The 16,057-nt window shown below is 34.1% G+C and overlaps 1 protein-coding gene across 4 annotated transcripts in view; it reads left to right on the top strand.

Moving 5' to 3' along the window:
• PTPRM (protein tyrosine phosphatase receptor type M) overlaps positions 1-16,057 on the top strand; it is a 488,729-nt gene that overhangs the window by 332,602 nt on the left and 140,070 nt on the right. For 2 of the 4 annotated variants that reach the window (XM_081323491.1, XM_081323490.1), the window contains exon 15: positions 7,516-7,545. The exons of the other annotated variants lie outside the window; for them this stretch is intronic. In XM_081323491.1, coding sequence (XP_081179617.1) covers positions 7,516-7,545 — 30 coding nt within the window. The remainder of the gene's footprint in view (positions 1-7,515; positions 7,546-16,057) is intronic. 4 annotated transcript variants of the gene reach the window in all.

The raw sequence follows: 16,057 nt of genomic DNA, 5'->3' as shown, positions 1-16,057 counted from the left end.
TCGCCCGTCGGCAATCCTTGACCAGCGGTACCCTGAGGAGGCCCTCCCTGTGGGAGCGCACAGGACGATGGGAAATTGACGCTGGCAGGAGGTGCTCCCTTACATAATCCGGGCCCATGCCATTTAGGGCTTTATAGGTCATCACCAGCACCTTGAATCGCACACGGAGGGCAACTGGAAGCCAATGCAGCTCGCGGAGAAGAGGTGTTACATGGGAGTATCGGGAGACTCCCATCACAACTCGCGCGGCTGCATTCTGCACCAGCTGAAGCCTCCGAGTGGTCCTCAGGGGCAGCCCCATGTAGAGAATGTTGTATACTTTGAAAGTAGAATCTTTATAGTAATTTAGAGTATGCTTAGATTTTTTTATTTTATTATTACAAGTTTTTTTAAAAAACAGATACAAAAATCTTACTAAAAATACTAAACAAATTATATAAAAAATAAAATATAAGAACTTAATAAAACAGAAAGAAGCAAGACAGAAAAAGTCTAGACTTGTCACCTACATGTGAAGTATTCAACAATATACAAACATTTCAAATTAGAAAAAAAGGATTCTTGCAAAATATGAAATCTATCAATGATACATTGTATCATTTTTATTAGATTATATTTAGATGTATTAGTAAAATGATTGATGGGATTGTACATTGAAAAAGATTTCAATGGTTGTCTTTAGAATGTTCCTAAAATCATATTATTTAAACAATATAAGGCTTTGGAGAGTTCAAGCCTTGAACTCTCAGTATATGTATATGTATGTGTGTGTGTGTGTGTGTGTGTGTGTGTGTGTGTGTGTGTGTGTGTATATAAAGGTAGGCAGTTGTTTTAACCTCTAGGCCACAGGCTCTTTCTCACTTTGTTAGCTGAGAAGCAAGGGAGATATGTGTTAAATGTTTCTTAAGTATTTAGATTACCTTGCTAGGCCCCAAACATGGGACAAATCTTTATTTCCTGTTTCAGCCTAACCCAAGGCCATCCACAGGCAGTGGTCACAGTAGTGACAGCTCATATTTGTGTAAATTTTTTTGGAAGGTAAAGGTTCCCCCGCACATGCGTGCTAGTCGTTTCCGACTCTAGGGGCCGGTGCTCATCTCTGTTTCAAAGCCAAAGAGCCAGCGCTTGTTCAAGGACGTCTTTGTGGTCATGTGGCCGGCATGACTAGACGCCAAAGGCGCACAGAACGCTGTTACCTTCCCACCGGAGTGGTCCCTATTTTTCTACTTGCATTTTTATGTGCTTTCGAACTGCTAGGTTGGCAGAAGCTGGGACGAGTCACAGGCGCTACTTACATCTTTTTAAATTTTCATTTCTGATCCTATTTTTTTGTGTCAATTTTTTCCTTTATATATTGGAAGTACCATGTAAGTAGTATTGATAGGGTATTATTATTGTTGTTTATTTTATTTCTGTAGGTTTTCTGGGTGGTGTATCATCATAATTACATATATTGTTTAGTAATGTATAATAATTCTATAATAATTCTAGCAAGTACTATGAATATGTTTATGGGACATCAAGCTATTAGATCTATCTTAATACTTTAAACCTATATGGAACCCTAACATAAACTAAGGCTAGTGAAGCAATATTAATAAGGTTGTTTAGCTTTCTTTTTCATACCATAGATGAATGTCACTATTGGTTAAAATAAAAAGGCGCTTATTTGCAGTAGTAGCTATAGAATATCAGTACCTGACACTTAATCAAAACAATAAAAAGATACTTTAAAAGGATGCTATTACGAGATTGTTGGTAGTAGCAGAGCTGATGCACACTGAACAACAGAACTGATAACAGAATTAGAACTTCTAGTTATATTTAACACAAAACTACTGGGTGAGATCCTCCAGCACCATGGGATGATTATGTCCTTTAAGGCATGACTCATTCCAGCAGAAAGGACTCACTTCGGATCTCATTGACCACAGAAGTGGGCCTGCTACATTGGGGATGGCTGAAGGGGTAGAGAAGATTTTCATCCCAAGCTGCCCAGTATCTTGGTTCTTAATCTTTTTATTCTAATTGTAATTCTTTTAGCACTTTTAAACTTTTTATTATATTGTAAGCCACCCAGAATTGCTGTATTAGTGAGATGGAATTCTCTTACCAACCTCTGTATACAGTAAGCTAGCATCTATTTACTAAATTCCTTTTGCTGCTTACGTTCATGTTTCTTAGCTGCTTATAAATTACGTAAAAATAGCAATATTAAGGATAAAATCTCAAGTCTCACTTGCCTTAATTTTATTATAAATCTTATCTTTGTCAACAGTCATGAAACTATTGTCTACTTTTAACAGTCGGAAAAGCTCCTTAAGACATTATTTTAGTATAGTAAGAGCCACTGGGATGTATGGCTGTCCTGTGTAATATAGCAACATCAGATAATTCAGACCACATAAAAGTGCTTTTAGTTGAAGTTTTTCTTCCAGTTATCTAGAGCTACCATAGTATGAGAAGAACCTGAGGAACAGACTTTTCTCTTGTCATCTGACAATTTAGTCTTCTAGATAAATGAATGAACGTTGGTGGTACAGTATGTGATAAAATAGAAAAGTGAACTTAACTGTAACTTAATTGTTCCCTTAATTGTAAAGTCATGTTTTATTTTTTCCTATTGATTTATGTAGAAGTTACAACAAGCTTTTTTGTGTTTACATTTTTTTATCTGTCCTGATTCTTTGAGGATTCAGTTTCATTGGGTGGCCTGATACTAATATTTTGGGAAATGGAAAATAGCTTCAGCTTGTTGACTTTATTCCACCATGCATAATTTTGCACACCTCAATCTCTCTTATTTGCTGCCTTTCTAGACAAAAAATCCCCTCAGAGGGAAGCTGCTCCAGTGACCTCATCACAGAGAATATTGATTTATATATTGATAAATATTGGCATCTCTATTTTTAATACTGTTCCTTGTTATCCTTATTATCACGTTGGCCTTTTTTTACAACAGATGTACACTGTGTTGAAACTTCTATTGAACTGTCTATGATCATTTCAATCTCTCTTCATCAGTCAGTGCTAGTTCTCATTTCATTAACTTTTATGAATAGTTAGGATTTGCCAATTCATCATAATATCTAAATTTGGTTAAGTTTTAATTGTTGTTAATTTGATGTTTTGATTTTTTTTCTTTATGTGAGAGGAACTGATAATGTTAGAACCAAAGACTCCTGAAGATGAGTCTCCACAACTTGTGATTAATATTTTGTTGGAACCAGACCATATCATTCTTTTAAGTAAAGAATATAATCACACTTGTAATCTGTAAATATGAACTCTTATTTTTTTTTGTAAGCTGAGCCATTAATTAGAACACAAGTCCCCAACCCTTGTTCCACAGACTGGTACCTGTCCATGGCCAGTTGGGAATCTGGCCGTGCAAGCGACAAGTGCGTGCATGAAGCTCCATTTACATAAGTGGCAGGTGCACATGCAAAACTCTCCCCACCACCACCACCACCACTGCTGCTACTGCTGTTGGTCCGCAGAGCCAGAAAGGTTGGGGACAACTAAGATAAACAATTTGGAGAGGATATGTTAAGGTTATGTTAAGTTAGCAGTGTAAAACATTGAAATGCTGTTTTTCTTCACTGTACATAAACAAATTATTTCTTTCCATGTACAAATCTCCAACTTCTTTAGAAAAAGTTTGTGCTCTACTAGATTATATGTCACCTGCTTTAACAAATTCATCTGACATGAATGGTGGAACTTGACTTTTTTTTAAAGAAAAATATCCCCATGATGCATAGGAAGACATAGCCAAACTGAAATTTCAAATCAGCAAATACTGTAGAAAATTTTCAACTTTAATAGATTTGTGTGGATTATGCCAATCCAACTCCTTATTTCATCAATCTTTTGATAGGAAGAAAAATTCAAATTCGTATCAAAAGCTTGTTAATATATCATAATGCCATTTCACCAGCTGCCTCTTTTTCAGTCCTAAATTGGATCATTATTGCAAATGAGTAAGGGGAAGGAAAAGTGTTTGTACAAATGATACTTAAGCCTCTGTGTTCAGATCAGAAAGCAATAGAAGAAAGTTTTCAAACAACAGTAACAGAAAACAAAGTAGGAAAAATAAAGATGGAAAGATTGTTTTTATTGTACTAGTATTGGAATAAATAGAGCAGACCTACACAACATTTGGCTCACCAAGCAGACTTGTGTAGCCCACCAACATTTTTGAAAAAGTAAATAAATTTGCTGCCCTATTTTCAAAAGGCCCACTGCCAAGCACCTCCAGCATCTCCAGGCGTCACCATCACTATAATCTCCAATGTTGCTTCTGCTGCTTCTGTAGCCACCAGACAGGTATTCCTTTGCAGCCTGCAATGATTTTTTTCCCTACAAGTTTCTGGAACATTTCCAAGTTGGAGTGTTTTAGAGAGGCATAGGATTCTCTTGCCTGCGGCATGATGTAACCCTTGCTACAATTAAGTAGAGGTAGTCCTCAACTTATGACAACAATTGAGCCCAAAATTTCTGTTGCTAAGCGAGGTTGTTGTTAAGTGAGGTTTCCTCCTTTCATGACCTTTCCTGCCACAGTTGTTAAGTAAATCACTGCAGTTGCTAAGTTAGTTAACATGGTTGATAAGTGAATCTGACTTCCCCATTTATCTTGCTTGTCAAAAGGTTGCAAAAGGTGATCATTTGACCGCAACCGTCATATATATGAGTTAGTTGCCAACTGTATGAATTTTTATCACATGACCGTAGAGATGCTGCAATGGTCGTAAGTGTGAAAAATGGTTATAAATCACTTTTTTCAATGCCATTGTAACTTCAAACTATCACTAAACAAACTGTTGTAAATTGAGGTCTACCTGTAGTTAGGTAACAATAAGAGGAACAATATTTTCTTCTATATGTTTCAGTATGTAGGTTAACATCTGTCAAATATTCATTTCCATAAAAATTTCATCATTCCTTAAAATAAGACTAGAGGAGCTATGTCAACGTTCAGTTTTCTGGTATCAAGTAGTAATGTAAAACATTTCCTGAAATTAAAGCAACTGATTTCTCAATCATTTCAAAGCATAAATCTCAATGTAATTTTGGAAGAATTCTTCATCCAAATACTTAACAGTTTCCCACTGATTAATTATATTTGCTGCTGAAATAATTGGCATGGTATGGTAGCACCAATAATTGTACATTCCTGTTTCTATAATCAATGTTTAACAATGCTATGCCTTGGAAGTCTAAAAAGAAAAGAAAAATGTAATTATATTTAAGATGTAGACTCAATATTTCTATCATGCACAGCAGCATGTCAGAGGAGTTGTTTTGTATGCAGTTCAAAAATACAATAAATATATAATAACAATTTTCGCTTTGAAAAACAAATTACATCCTCCCCTTTAAATGGAATGTTAACATTTGTGCATTTAACAACTACTCTACAAAGGGTTAAATGTTAAGGAAGTAACTTCTTGGGCATAAACAATACTGAAAACTAAGAATGTAAAATCAGGAAACATTTCCATAGACAAAAAAATGACAGATAAAATTCTTATTTTCAGTGGGACGCCTAGAACATTATCTGCAATCCTTTGTCAGGCCTATTTATGGTGATCTGTGGATTGTTTCGTTTTATTGTACCAGTCAGTAAAACACTGTGCTTATTTATTATAAGCACAGTATATTATTGTACTGACTCTTGTATATTTCTGTTACCTGTCCATGCAGTGTTAAAATGATTAATTGTACCTTACTTAGTTTTTAGAAATATTTATATCTGAAACATTTCTGCTGTTCATTGAAGAATCAATAGTGCATAGTCTCATTTTTGTTTCTATACTTATTAATTCTTTAGATAGAGCTGTGCAGTCCTTAAAAAAAATCCTAACAAGTTGAATAAGTGCTATAGCTCCATCAGATCTAAGCACATTGTGCTTTAGATTGTAAGCCGCCCTGAGTCTTCGGAGAAGGGCGGGATATAAATGGGATTAAAAAAAAAAAGATCTATCAGGGCTGACACCTGCCATTGGCCTTAATTGCCCCATCACCTCTTTCTGCCTTTTAGAATTGACCAATACCTACAAGCTATTCAACATTTAATATTTTCTGTAATGTGTAAAGAATTATGGGTAATGAAAATGGCTGACAGTTTGTAGCCATTCATGTTCACCACAGTGTTGATAAAGCTTTTATCACTGCTCGTATAACCACACGGAAGAAAAAGTATGCTTGAAAAAAAATATGTTATTGCAACTCTGGCAAGTAACCTGCCTAGTTTTTTTTTTAACCATTACAAAAGTAATAATTTTACTCTAGCGAAACTCTAGATACCAGCAAAGGGCTTCTTTTTGATATAAGAAAATTGAAAATATATATCCAAAATTGATTCCAAGTCAAATAATTATTGTAGAATAAAATACAGCCTTTAAAAGTCTTATACCTTTAAACTTTATTCTTAACTTTTGAGATCTGAAGAAATAGAAGTATCTGTTACATTGAAGCATAGTTGGGTTGCCTTTAAAACGTAGGTTCCCTAAGTTTGGCATGTAGCTGATAAAAACTTGATCTCTGAATTTGGGAGAGAGATTTAACTTTGCAAGGTGGTTTTTTCGGCACTCCAGACAGCAGAAATGATGAGTACTTTAAACAAAGCAACAAGCTTTTATTAAGGGGGGGGGGAGAGATCAAATCTTTTTATGGGATACAGAAACAAATAATACATACATTTGGTATATGTGATGCCATTAAAAAGCAAGAAATCATACAATAAAAAATATTAGACTTGAGAATTAAATGATAGAAACATTGATCCTTGATAACATTCCATAAATGGCAAATTTATGGGTTATGTCAGTCCCTTTCCAAACTCTTTCTATCTTTTGTAAAATTTTCAATTCAAGAACTTTCAAATTTGCTCCCAATTTTTACTTGCTGAAAAGGCTAGTTGTTGCACATCAAAAGAAGAAATGGCTTTACCTAAAAGGAAAATACAGTTTTCTGAACTTCAAAATAAAACATGGATACCATGTTAAAATGCTGATATCATCTTTATTTAAAAAATTAATAAGCCTAAAATTCCAGAAACAGCTAATCTTTTTTTAAAAAAAAATACAGATTTAGAAAGAGCTGCATAACCCACAGTATACTGGCAAAATAAAAACATCTTTTCTCTTTTTCCAAATGTCTTAATTATGTTTTAGAAATGTCTACTGTTATTTCTCCTGGAAATATTATAATACGAATTATATGTGTGTCTCTGTATTTATGTCTTATATGCATGTGAGACATATAATTGTTATTGGTGGCTACTAAAAAAATCTCTGTGATGAATTTACTACTAAAGCTGTTGTGAAGAGTGAATATATCATCTGTCTTTTCCAGATGTGGTGCATGGTATGAGATGCATTCTTGCTATCTTTTCATTTGTTTTTCCGGTTCTAGTTCATCTCGATTTTTTCATACATTAATATTTGGCTTTTCTTTCCTTCCATTTCATCTTTTCCTACACTGCCTAAAATCCTTCCACCATCATGGCAGAAGAAGCTATCACTCCTACACTTATTACCTGTAAGTAACTTACTTGTGCATCATCAGAATCATGCTTTCCGCCATGTTGTTCTTCTGTGCATGAATAGTATCTTCTAATAATTCCCGTTCTCTTGTGAAACTCAAACACACTTTTCAAATTTGCTTGAAACAAAACATTTACCTGCCATTGCAATGAAATCCATTTCCCTTTACATTTCTTTACCACTTACTGTGTGTTGAAGTATTGCATTTTTTTCCATTTAACACAATTAGAGAAAATAAGCACAATTACTAAAAGGCACTCTTAAAAATAAGATTCAATATTTTTAATTAAAATATTTGCACCAGTTATTCCAATCTTATTTAGAATGAGGACCCAAGTGAGGGATGGGATGGAAAGTTTTCTACTTTTTTGTCCTTACTGAAAAATGTGGAATCATTTATTGTACACCCACTACATTTTTAATCTTGTTCATAACAAGTATAGTATTGCTGGAATGCTGTTGGATTATATAACATCAGGCATCCTTCTCCAATGTAGTGTCTTTTTATAGTTTGGATTTCAAAATCCATTATCATTGCCATGTGAAAAAATAATTATCTTGCTGAAGTTCAGTATATATGAAAATCTGAATTTTATGTAAGAAATTGTAAGTAATGTTCTTGTAAGAACATTAAAAATATTTTTACAACTTTTCGAGCAATCTTAAATGAAAAAAATTGTTTATAGATTTTTAACTGTAACATATTTCATTATCTAATGGCATGTTTTTGTCATAATATTTGCATGTATAAGTCTTCATGTTATAAACTGGCACTTACAGTGTTATATTTATGGGAACACAAAAATAATTCCTGTATATGAACTAATTTATGCAGTGAATTGAGAGTCAACCTTACATGGAATTGTCTTATTCTGGCTTACTCAAGTATCTCTAAATTACAGAGTAAAAATTCAGGAATGATTTCAGTGTAAATGATGTATTTGTTTATCTGTTGTATTTTATTTGGAGAAATAATGGGTGCAATTTAAAAAGCTGTGGAATAGGACTGTAGTTTAATAATGAATTGAATAATAATGAGTTTTGGAGTGGTTTAATGAAATATTGAACCATTCCAAGCACAAGAGTATAAATGAATAGCCATTCTTGATCTGAAGCTTGAGAGCAAGATTTGCCTGTTATACTCTCAACAGAGCCCATGGTCTGACCCACAGAATATATAAAATGTCTCCTCAAGAATCAATTGTGCCATATCAGGGCATATATAGTACAGTTGTACTATATAAGTGCTATTCTATCATTGTCAAGAAATTCCTCCCATTACTGCCATATGCTGGCTTTCTACCAGGTTTCTTCCTTTCACACTACTACCTAAAAAACTAGGTTCCTTATTTATTTAACCATTTCCCATATTTACACATATTAATCTTGCCTTTTGTCTGAAGCTTTCAGCTACACTAAAAATGCATCCAGTTTTCCTGTTTCACCAGATCCTTAAATATTTCCCTTGTTCAATGCACACATCTGCACCATTACTACTGTATCTAGATCGGGGAAGGGGGGGAATGAAGTGCAGTGTATTTTAGATTCCCAGCAAACATTTAATATACCAAATGTTCATGGGAAGCAGCAGGTGATGTACCCTTTCTTTTCAATACAGCCTAAATCACCTTATTGGCCACATAATCTGTAGCTTACCCAGTAGGACGAGGAAATTAGAAGTTAGAGATGCAGCCAGATAAAACCATTGCATAAACATGGAGCAATCTCAATGCCAGGAAAAAAGCCCAAAGTCCATATACTCAAGAGAAAAGGGCTTAAGATTTAAAGCCTGAGGCAGACAATAAGTATGTCTCATGTAGTTGTTCTATGCGTATGCTTATTTCTTGTCTACGATAAAACAACTTCTTACATTGTTGAAGGTTCTGATGTTATGTAATTCCTAAATGCAGAGTTGAGTTTCTGAAAGATTAAAAGTTTTTATCTATGCCTGGTCTTAATTCTAACAAAAAGTGCCTGCTACAGAAGGAGAATTGAAGGAAACAGTTAATTGCTTTATCCTTCTGATATTGAAAGGATCTGAAATCCAATCCCTTCGCTGATTAATCTAGTTACATTACAGGGATGAGGAGAAAATTATTCTCCCATACCCGTATAATCGTTTGCAAGCCGTCACAATTGGCTTGCCAAAGATTGAGAATGCTCCAGATAACACTGGACGATTGCTAAGAAATATGGGAGGGAGAGAATTGCATTAGAAAGTTCTGTTGCGTACACTGACTCCCACATTACTAGTTTTCATCCTATGGATATACAGTATGCTAGGTTTATGCTCGTTCACACACTCACTTACTGCCCCATTGCTTCTAAATGCTTCCAAATGCTTCCAAATGCCATTCGCTCATTCACTCACTCACTGCCCCATCGCTTCTAAATGCTTCCAAACGCCACTTGCTCGCTCACTTACTGCATTTGGAAGCGAGAGGGCAGTAAGTGAACGAGTACCGGGGCCAGAGGCCATCAGCTGTTTGGCGCTGGAGACACTGGGTGGCCCAATGCAGTGCTCTGTGGCTGGGGTGTCTTTAGTTGGTGTCAGGGACGGTGCCGGAGGCCGTCAGCTGTTCAGCACCGGAGACCGATGCCATGAGGAACACAGCTCTGGGTCGGGGTTCAGAGCAACTCCGGGTGGGGGCTCAGCATGGGCTGCAGCATGGCAACTGCAGGGAGGGGAATCCCCACGGCCTGTGGCTCCAAGCTGCAGGAGCGGGGGTGCAAAGGACAGGTGGCAACGTCGTAGCAAGAGGGGGTTCTTACAGACACCGGCATTGCTCCCAGTGACAGCACCTCTGAATTCCGGCGCCTTTTTTTTTTTAGAAAAAAAGCCCTGCATATATATCTAAATCTATATATCTATCTATATCTATCTGACTGCAAGTAAAATAGAAAAAATGGAAAGAATCTTTATCTGTAACTTCTTAAATTAATGACATTAGTCATTATTTTAATGACATCATTAAATTAATGACTCTTAATGACATATTAGTAGACCCTGTCAACTTTAAATCATTGTTAGTTACTCTTCTTGAATTGCTGAGATTGCCTGAAAAACACATTAGATAGCATACATTTTTTCTGCACCGTAAGAAGACAGAATTCTGTACAGTTTTATGTCTCTATACATGTGCTTTTGAAATTACTGAAATGATACTTCGTTCTGTTGGATTTTCAGAAATCATAATATATCTTGTTTTATTTTATTATTTTATTTTTTTTAAATTCCATTTATATCCCGCCCTTCTCCGAAGACTCAGGGCAGCTTACAAGCTTAGCAGTAGCCTTCATTCTATGTATATGCCTGCTTATTAGGGCTTTCACACACACCCCAAGCGGCATTATTACAAAGTCAGCTTAATTGCCCCCAACAATCTGGGTCCTCATTTTACCTACCTCGGAAGGATGGAAGGCTGAGTCAACCTTGAGCCTGGTGGGATGCGAACCTGCACTAATTGCAGGCAGCTGGTGTTACTTAAGGAGGCATTAGCCCACTGCTCCACCAAGGCTCTTTTAATCATACAGCTTCAACAGTTAATACTGTATCTGAATTGTCTACTTGAGTCTACATTTTCAAAATATTAGAATCTGATTGTAAGACCAGTATACTTGTTTTAGAGTTATTATTGCTTGTTGTATAGAGTATTTTTTCACTGTTGCTCTCATTTAAGAAAAAAAAACATTTTATTCCAAAATACTATATAATATACCTGTTGCCTGAAAGCTTTAATGAAATCTACAAACTTGCTTTAAAAAAACAAGAACTGAATTAATTGCAACCAAATCTGTGCATTTATTTCTATGACAGTCCTTTGCACTTTGGAGAAAATGCAGTTTCTGTTCATTTATCTGAATTAGTAAACTCAATATCCCTTTTCTCTAGAATGATATGTCATTGCTTTGTCTTATATTTGACACTGTGTACAGTACTTCATAAATAGAATCTGTTTTAAGTACTTTCCCATAAAATGCCATAGATACAGATCTTTGCAGTAGAATAAACTGTTTTCAGTTTTGATCACTGTTTGTATTTGTGATACCTTCTCTATGAATTGTGCAATTTAATTAGCTTATAGTATAATTAAGTCAGATTCAACCAATGCAAATATGGTATGACAGGTTTGAGTAGATTAGATTTATTATGCTGTTACAAATAAATTAATAAGTATTATTATTTACTTTTAGTGTGCTATAGGAAAAATATGTATCAAGTATATTAAATCCTCAACTTTAAAATAGGATCAAATAGAATAAATTCTTAATTCAATTATCTATTTCAGGAAGTTGCAGCTTTTTTGTAAATGTTTAATCAGATCCTACTTATATTTTCCTTTAGGTGTACCTTGGCATAGCATAAATAAAAATATATATTTTGAAATAACTTTTTCACATTACTTCAAAGTTGTTTCAGATCTGATGATGTGATTAAATAATTTTCCTAAATTGATAAAATAAATTTCTTAAACTGATTACTCTGATCCAAAGAAAATAAAATCTATAGTTTGCAACAAATGCTTCAAATGTAGGGTTTCTAGCTTCCACAGAACAAGCTATTTGTATATATCTAAATATATAAATACAATAGAAGCGTAACAGATCACACAATGAATACAGTATGGCTGTCTAACATGATTCAGAACAGTTTATAACGCTAAATACTAGTGATAAAGAAAAATCTTCATTCCCCATTCACCTGCAACAGCAAAACTTGCATGTGAAATAAACATGGTATTAATTTGCACTGTTAGTAATTGAGTGATTGGCATCATAGTTATAATTGCAATAAGGATAGTATTGTGTTTTCTGTCCTGCTTTTCTAATTAGTCATGTAGCTGTGGGATTAATATAAGATAGAAAAGGTCACCTAATGTAATTGGTTACTGCAACATTATTTATGGATATTTTGGTGATTGGTAGGGTTATACTGTCAGACAGTCAAGCAAATGAGTTCAGGCTAGTGATCCTAAGACAATAAATTAATCTTGACAATAAATTAAAGGTTACTATTTACTTCAGGCTCTCCCAAACTACCTAATCTTGATTAATTGTGTTTTTCCCTTTAGATAACATTTACACTTTAAAATGCTACTCAAATTTTAATCTATATTAATATATATAAAATAATACTGCTATATAAAATGCATCATATCCATATTGTTAAAATAATGTTAATTTCACTAACTAGCATCAAATTAGCTTGCTAATATACATGTATTATACTATCCTTTTTTAATACAGTGTTGTTATTCTGTTCTCACTTCACTTTTTATAATAGGTTTGTCAAAAAGATTGTAACCTGTTCAAGGTTATCATGAGTTTTACAGTAGAATGAACATTTAGCCATAATTATGACACCCAGTTTTCTTATAAATAGTTTTAACTTTTTTTTAAAGTTAAAGGGTTCATTAAATTATAGAATCATGAACTGAATCACTATATTTACATAGCAAGTTCACAAACCATTACCTGGGTTTAAATGTTAGACTTACTCTTGATGAGTTATCTGATACTGCAGTATTATTCTGTAGTTCTAAATATTTTGGAATGCTGAATGTGAATGTGTTTTATTTTCATATAGAAAGTTAAAATTATATGTAAATCAAGAATAAGTATTCTTTTTAATGTCAAATAATGTCAAATCTACTAAAGATGAGCTGTAAAAATAAGCTTTTCTGGGAAGAATGAAATTTTTAAATGGCTTGAAAACTGGAATCCAAATTTTAAAAAACTGCACCTTGTATTTGTATTTTATAATTTCACTGTAAACTATTTTGTTCTGTTTAAAGAATATAAATGTAGTAAATTTAAACCACAAAATCCATATAGGGCAAATGCTGTCCTTTTCAACCCTGTTACAAAAGAAAGATATATTACTTGCCATTATGATTGAAATTATATTTTTATAGCATGCCTACCTAAGAACTTTTCTCTTTCTGCAGTATCTAATTAAATAGAAGTTCATGTATAATTTTAGCAGCATGTTCTTCTCTTTCAATTTTCTCTTCTGGAAGTACTATCCAGGTAGCATCTATAAACGCTTTCCATTTTTTCTTTCTTTTGGTCAGAATTTAAAACACAGACACACAGAAAGAGGCCAGCTTTTCATCTTGCTTTACCAGAAACAGACATTTAGAGTTAATTCATAAATGTAAATAATTACAATATAGATATTTTTATTAATTTTTACAGATACATATTTGAGGAAGTTGAATTGGAAAAAAAGCTTGTTACCTGACAAACAAAATAAAGCCCTTAAAATATTTGCTTAAGATAATTGTTGCAGTTGTAGCAGCATCAAAGCCTGAAAAAAATTCAGAGGCATAATGAATACCTGACCAATGCTTCCAAGTAATTTATATTGTAATCCACTTGCAGTGTTTCTAGCTCTGTTTCTCCATGTCAACCAATAATTTAAGAGTACAGAAAGCTAGATCTGAAGGTCTCGGCTGATTACAGAATGGACTGAGAGTCTAGCTCAGTTTTCTAATGCAGAAACAGCCCAGTGGAATTATTTTTTGTTCTCCCTGCAGACCTCAGCAATATTATGATTAGTTCCATAGATTGCTTCATCCTTCTAGAAGTATAGGTAGATGTAAGGAGTTGTCATACAATCAATTTCCATCCTGTTTTTCTCAAAAGGAAATCAATTCACAGGTATTCTGGAGCCAATCTGTCAAGTATTGTAGATATGCATCACATGTGTCATTCTCAGATCAAGCATCTGACGAACTGGAGGAAACTATTCAGGTTTACCGAGAGTGAAAGTAGCTTCTATTTCTGGATAGAATTGGGGATATGGATCAGACAGCTGATCACTTAATGACTTATACTTGGAGGAATTTGGCAAAACACCCCAGTCTTTAGTAGCACATTGTCATGAGATGGCAAAATCAGAAGTCGGGAGTACTCTGCAAAACATTGCCATGTTGGATAAAACAATATAAGTTTGAAGAAATAAAGATTTTGCTTGCTTGCTTCTTTAAGAAGTTCTTATTTCATCTTTTAATTAAAATATTCAATGTGCTTAAACAAGTTAGAATTCTAAAATAAAAACATAGAATCTATAATTGATTTATATAGCTTTCTTAAATGGAATTGATCTGCAATAGATCAAATACTAAATGCAGCTAGGGAATTAAAGCAGCAAAACAAATTGAGTGAATTAAACTGTTTTTCCAGCTACCAAAGACTAATTAAAAGTAAGTATTGGGTGCAATATTGAGAAAGTCCAGTTTTCAGTCAACATCTGTGGCGTTGCTCAGGTAGTGAAGATCTCCCAAATAATCTTTTAATGTCATAATTAAAAGAGGATACATAAGTGCATCCACAACGATATAAGCCTTTATATGCCCTGTAAACTGCCCTGAGTCCTATGGGAAAGGGCGGTATATAAATTCAATAAAATTCAAAATTCAAATTATCTCTGTGTTCGGATGGAAATGCTACAAACGTAGCTTTCATTTTTCTGTTTTATTTGTGTATTATCTATTTATTAGTTTTTAGTACCTGTCACTAGAGGCATTTAATAACTTTTTTTTCTTAAAACAAAATATGTAAGATTTATAAATGTTGTGTATAATGTAGACAGGCTAATCATAATGGACAAGTAATGTCAAAAATTTTTCCTGACTTGGGAAGAAATTAGTCACTGTAAACAATAAAACCAATATATGGAATCTATAGAGATCTACTGTAAATCTAAATCTAGATATTCATAAACACTACACTGCCCTGCCAATTTGTTACCAATTTTCAGACCATAATAATACTGTAAACCAACTGAGCAAAACAAATTTCTTGAATAGAAATTACATCGCTTTTTAGAAATATGAATTGTAATAGGTACCTTTATTACAATAAAAAAATACTGAGATAAGTCCATATGAGGAGTCTCACAGATTGAAATATTTCCAGCCAACAGCTGGGAATATTTCACCACAGCTTTTGATTATAAGCAGATCTATGGTTTCTGGCTAATTAATGGTGAACTGAAGACCAGAACTGACAACTGCAGCAGAATGAAGAACCAGTGAACAGATAAGCTCCTTGGAATTGCCCAGAAGAACTCCATGTAGTGGCTCCCCAAGAAGAGACCATAAGACAGCAGTCTCTGGTGGGGTTTAGAGCTCTGGGAGGCAAGGGAAAGCCATCTTTGCCCAAGCTGTGATTTGGAGCCTTCAGAAGGACACCAGATTCCTTTCTTTACTTCTAGAAGTTGCTTGCCAGTGGCTTTTAGGATATTAAGAATCTTTAGAAAAGTTGGACCCTAGAAGGAACCAGAAAGAACTAAAGATTACAATTAAAAGAGAAGAGACCCATTAACACAAACTAGAACAAAATATTTTAACTTAGGAAAAATTCAAGGTCATTTGGGGACAGTGTACTCAGAAGTTACTTTTAAGACTGTTTGCTATCATGAAAATGGATTTAAAAGGAGAAAATAGAAGAACAGAAGATTGAGGCTGAGTCTTGTTTCGAATGTGGAAATAAAAATGACA

The sequence above is a fragment of the Vipera berus genome (genome assembly GCF_964194415.1).
Source record: "Vipera berus genome assembly, chromosome: 3".
In the NCBI taxonomy this organism is placed as follows: domain Eukaryota; kingdom Metazoa; phylum Chordata; class Lepidosauria; order Squamata; family Viperidae; genus Vipera; species Vipera berus.
Note: the sequence above shows the minus strand (reverse complement) of the source record. Positions and strands in the feature narration are given on the sequence as shown.